Below are 5,588 nucleotides of genomic sequence, written 5' to 3'. Positions count from 1 at the left end.
TCATCTAGCGAGAAGACGTTTTCATCAAATCAATTATAGGTGAGATCCCACTTAATACTGAGCCCCGGCGGGCTCTTATTGGGATAAATGGACAACATGGCTACATCTGTCAATATGTGATGGAGATAGACTTATCTCATGATAGAGATGTTTTCTATTGGAAGTTAATAATTCACATGTCCTCTTCATCTAATCTATGTACACGGACCTCATTAATGAAGGTCATGTTTTGTGTAGAAAATACATCCCCAAACTCAAAGTCCCTTTAAAAATAAAAAATATTTATGTGGAACTCAGACAGATGAGTGGTCTAAACCAAAAACAACTTGGCGAAATGTTAATTGTATGCATGTAAAAGTGTTATTTTTGTGATGACCATGAAACAATTCATAACTTACTCTATCTTTCCGTTTGCCACATTCCGTCGGGCGCACGGTTCATGTGACTAACAATTTGCCCCCACATGCGAATATAAGGAAGATGTTTGAAAACTGGTTGGAGAGGATTCACCTAGGCTAAAGGCACAAATAAGTGTGGGTGTATGTTTCATTGTTTGGGCGTGAAATTGTTGAAATGATTGTGCTTCAACATGAAGGGAGTTTCCAAAAGAATTGCAGTTTACGAAGGAGGCACATGAGTCCACAACTATGGGTGCAGTCAATAAGACAGGACAACAAAATATATGTTTAACCGATTTGGATGTGGGCCCAATAATAATATTAGTAAAGCTGGATTTACTCCTTGGCACGCGCATGTTGTATTGCCATTTGGTTGTGCTAGCCTTGAGAATTCTTTCTACAACATAGCTGTTGTATTACCATGTAGATAAACAATACCAAACCAGTATCAATATATTCATCATTAGATATATTTTTATAATGTATTTATTTAATGCAAAGTTGGCAGAGCAATTTTTTTGAAACATAGAAGCTCGTAGAGGCAACGGCCGAAAAGTCATTGATGTAGATCAAGAGACATCGATAACCGCAGTCTGCGAAGCAAATCGCCTTACCAGAGGAAAAAACCCGCTGATAAGGACCTGTAGGAACCCCAAAGACCATAAAAGCAGGCCGAATCCAGACGAATCCACCGAAAACCGAAAATGATTGGATACCGAAAGGCCTCCGAAGACACAGCTCCTCGCGCCTCTCTGTCGGTGAAAAACAAATCAATGGAATGGGGATATAGAGGGAAGAACATTATCCCTACCTTAAGACAGTGCCACCTTAAACCAAACATAAAGACTCTTTAAGAAAACTTGAAAGGAAAAAACACCCATGCCACTGTACGACTGGCCCGGTTTTGAGAACCGTGCAGTACCGACCCCTTAAGGGCATATTTTTGTACACATTTAGTCAAACTTGGAAAGTCATGTGAATTTACACGCCTATGCAATGGCCAAGGTTTTTTTAGTTAGTTTTTTTAGCATCAGTACAGACGCAAGCGCTCATATGCATACGCATACACTCACCCCTATGAACGCACACACGCATACCCTACCCCTATGAGCACCTCCGAGAGACTAAGCCGACATATTATCTTGAGATTTACAAAGTCACCGTAGGCGCCTCGTCGTCGACGGGAACGTCTCCTCCCACTGAAAGCGCATCGCCGAAAATCCTGAAATAAATCCAGGAATAATGCGAGCACCAGAATTTGAACCCTGGTGGATTGGGGATATCACTGTCCACCTAACCAACTCAACTATAGGTTGATTCGCTATTACCCCATTTTTTTAGTTAGTTGCAAAACTACTACTACTGGCCTAGGTGAAACGGTAAATAAGCAAGGGCAGGCGCAGGCTAGAACCACAATGCAACAACCATCCATGGACTGTACTGGGACAAGAGGAAGGAGCTCCGGCGCGGGACGGCCATCTCGCTCTGGCGGAGTGCGGGCTCCACGGTCTCCTCTGCTCCTGGCGGCATGCTCCCCGCTATATAAACCACAACACACGCTGCCTGCACCCGTGTACCCACCTCCTTCGTCCCCGTCCTCTCTCTCCCTCTCTGCACCTAATCCAGCGCCAAGAGGTATCACCAACATTCTCGGTTGAATTTTCAACATTCTGAGTTGAATTTTCCACTGCATTTTATGTCGTATTTTCTTAATTTGTGACATTCCGATCTGTTTGTTCCCAGAGAATACTTTGTTTGCGGAGGTAATCATCTGCCAGCCATAGCCATGCAGGAAGCGCTCATCTCTCCGGCCAACGCCGACCGCCTCCGCTCGGCCTTCGAGCTCAAGCCGTACGGATTCGGGGACCAGCGCCTCTCCTCCTCGCCGCGCTACCTCCCGGGCGGCGACGACGGCCTCTACCGCTGCTCCTCCCCCTTCAGCCCCAGCCTGGGCTTCTCCTCGCCGTCGCCGCTCGCCACGTCCGTCTCGCTCTCGCCGTCCTCGTCCGCCTCCCTCGTCGACGACGGGGACTACGACGGCGCGGCCGCCGCCGCCGCCACCGGCCACAGGCTCCAGCTCGCGCGGCTCGCGCTGCAGTACCAGGAGGTGGCCGATCGCTACGAGCTCTGCCTCTCCCACCTCGCCGAGGCCGTCGACGAGGCGGCGATCCTCCGCCGCGAGAACGCCGAGCTCCGCGTGGCCAACAGCGACCTCGCGCGCCGCGTCGCGCTGCTCGGTGGCAAGGAGACCGCCGCCGTCGTCATCGCTGACGAGATACGCCGGTTCCGCCTCGGCGAGCACAAGGGTGCTTCCAAGCAGCGCGCGCCCGAGAAGCTCGCCGTGCTGCCGAAGAGCATCTCCGTCCGTTCGAATGACTACCTCAAGATGAACCAGGCTGCCCCGGCAGCCGCCACGCCGGCGGCGTACAACCGCAAGCCGAGCTCGGTGAGTCCCTGCTCCCGTCTCGCCAATTCCGCGTAGTATCTTCCTCTCGAACTGGCATTTGACATTGTGGATCGGCAGCAGCGCGCGTACTCCGGACTGGGAGCGGACGGCGGCAAGAAAGGCGAGGAGCAGAAGAGCAAGCAGGACGCGGCGGGGGAGCTGGACGTGTACAACCAGGGCATGTTCAAGACGGAGCTGTGCAACAAGTGGGAGGAGACGGGGGCGTGCCCCTACGGCGACCAGTGCCAGTTCGCGCACGGCGTCTCCGAGCTGCGCCCCGTCATCCGCCACCCGCGGTACAAGACCGAGGTCTGCCGCATGGTGCTCAACGGCGAGGTCTGCCCCTACGGCCACCGCTGCCACTTCCGCCACTCGCTCACCGCCGCCGAGCGCCTCCTCCGCAGCCGTTGAGGCAGTGCGCGTCTCTTCCGCCACAGTCTGAACCCCTTTTTACCGTCTCAAATCAAGCCTACGCATACCTCAACAGCCCAGGGGAAAATGTACAAAAATTACCAACGGCGTAAATAAGATATATGTATTATAAGTGCTGTATTATATAAGAAAGTAAATGAAACCGAACGGTAGAGTTAGTGCCCAGCAGCCCAGGCAATGTGAATATCTGCGTATGCAGGAGTAGCCGTCTCTCAGGGACTTGTTCATACTGCTATCTATTATGTATGTCGTCCGTCTTGGTTTTAGGTGGCAGTTTGTCTCCAAATGTGTTTTTTGAGGGAGATCGACATGATACAATAATGTCAGTGAGTGTGTACTCTGTAGATTGGCGAACTGGCAAGTGCTGCGAAGTTGAGGTGACATGGATGTCTTCTTGTTTGTATTCTATATGACGAGGAGCAGTAGATCTTGTATAGCAGCTCTATTGCTTTCTTCAGATTACCTTGTTGCTCTTGCAATTTTTCTTCGTAATGTCAGTGATTTTTGCAGTATAATTAAGTTGGCTGTCTGTAAAGAATGGCTCCTGATTTGTCCCCCAAACCTCTGTTGTCTGTAAATCTTAATTGAGGATGAATGGACAACTGTTTACTCCGCTGTGTCTGACTGTCCCTATGTATGACTTTTCGGATGTACTCTTGTGATTCAGAAAGCTGCTACGTTTCGGTATTCGGTAAAGAACCTCAACCTGCCTAACTTGTGCATGATAGGTATTGCCGACTGTGGTTTTGCAGCTTGAAGTGTAAGCTACTTAACTCGCTTGTAAAAGGCTAAAAATGTACTCCCTTCGTCCCAAATTAAGTGACTCAATTTTGTACTAATTTTAGTATAAATTTATACAAAATCAAGTCATTTATTTTGGAGTTAAATGCACTGGAGGTACTAAAAGTTTGGTTGGGATGTCACTTTAGTCCTAATTCTTTTAAAATGAACCTTTAGGTCCTAATTCTTTAGTAAGTGGTTCATGCGAGGTCCTTTTTCCATGAGCGCTCATTGACATGCACGCGTGGCGCGTTGACCCACGCCACGTCGACAGAGGGGCCAACCGTCAGGCGAGAAAAATACACTGGAGCTCCTAAAAATTTCTGGGCATTGTCACTTTTGTCCTACTTTCAAAATACACGTGTAGATCCTAATACTATAGTAAGTGCTTCACGCGAGGTCCTTTTTTGCATGATCTTTCCTTGACGTGCTTGCGTGACACATTGACCCATGCCATGTCAACTTAGAGGCCGTTGTGGTTGCTCTTTTTTTTTACAGAAATCCCTTTGTAACCCCCCCTCTTGACATTTCCCAACCCCTACCGAATCTCTCTCTCTCTCTCTCTCTCTCTCTCTTGCCCACACCGTCGCCATGGCTGGGGCAGCAAGCTCCTCGGCAGGGAAGCGAGTGACGAAGAGAAGCGTTGCAGCAGCGTCAGCAGCGTTGCCTCCTCCACAAGCTATAGAATGATCGTGTGAAAAAGGACCTAGATGAACTACTTACTATAGAATTAGGACGTAAACATGTGTTTTGAAAAAAGTAGGACTAAAATGACACTGCTCAGAAACTTTTAGGATCACCAATGTATTTTTCTCGCCAGCCAGTTGGGCCCTCTGTTGACGTGGCATGGGTCAACGTGCCACGCGGGGAGGTCAACGAGCACTCGTGAAAAAAAGACCTCAGGTGAACCACTTACTAAAGAATTAGAACCTAAAGGTGCCTTTTGAAAGAATTAGGACTAAAGTGACACCTCGATGAAACTTTTAGAACCTCCAATGCATTTAACTCCTTATTTAGAGACGGAGGGAGTAAAATGCACGCCCTGACCTGCAAGGCAACAACAAAGCCATAATATTATATCAGCGTACCCAGAACTAATGTATTCCGTTTAAACATCGGCAATCTTATCTGACTGACGTTTACTGGAAGAGCAGGGCATTTCTAATGTTTTTTCTGTCAGTGTTAGTTGTATCGGGGTGATAGTTTCTTCAGAATAACATGGCATTTTCTGAGAGGATGATAATTTTGAGCTTTCTTTTTCAGAAAATGGCATGTTGTTCTAAATAAACTGCCACCACATGACCAATTAAAACTGTCTTCGAAATGTTCTCAAATATCACCCCCTCCCAGCGAACGGTCAACCATATAAGAGGTCCTTATATTTTTTTTATAAAGGACGCTTTATTACTTAAAAAATTAAAGGTCCTTAAACATTTGATTGCTTAATTCTGAAGTCTTTCTTTCAAAGATTAACCAAAACTCGTTGATCCTAGTCCGCGCCTACCGCTGCAGTTAACAAATAAAATGAATAC

The 5,588-nt window shown here is 47.7% G+C and overlaps 1 protein-coding gene across 2 annotated transcripts; it reads left to right on the top strand.

Annotated features, from left to right (window-relative positions):
• The first annotated feature begins 1,968 nt into the window (after positions 1 to 1,968).
• Positions 1,969 to 3,895, top strand: LOC119268492 (zinc finger CCCH domain-containing protein 9-like). 2 transcript variants are annotated; one of them, XM_037550148.1, is made up of 3 exons: positions 1,969 to 2,033; positions 2,142 to 2,844; positions 2,926 to 3,895. In XM_037550148.1, exons 2-3 carry the CDS (start codon positions 2,185 to 2,187, stop codon positions 3,253 to 3,255), a joined length of 990 nt encoding a protein of 329 aa, XP_037406045.1. In that variant the 5' UTR covers positions 1,969 to 2,033; positions 2,142 to 2,184; the 3' UTR covers positions 3,256 to 3,895. The 2 variants fall into 2 exon arrangements, with proteins under 2 accessions (XP_037406045.1, XP_037406044.1); XM_037550147.1 differs by having other exon boundaries at positions 2,923 to 3,895.
• Positions 3,896 to 5,588: the final 1,693 nt, after the last annotated feature.

Source organism: Triticum dicoccoides, chromosome 3A (genome assembly GCF_002162155.2).
Source record: "Triticum dicoccoides isolate Atlit2015 ecotype Zavitan chromosome 3A, WEW_v2.0, whole genome shotgun sequence".
Lineage (NCBI taxonomy): Eukaryota > Viridiplantae > Streptophyta > Magnoliopsida > Poales > Poaceae > Triticum > Triticum dicoccoides.
The sequence above is the reverse complement of the archived record's forward strand: the minus strand, read 5'-3'. Positions and strand labels throughout refer to the sequence as shown.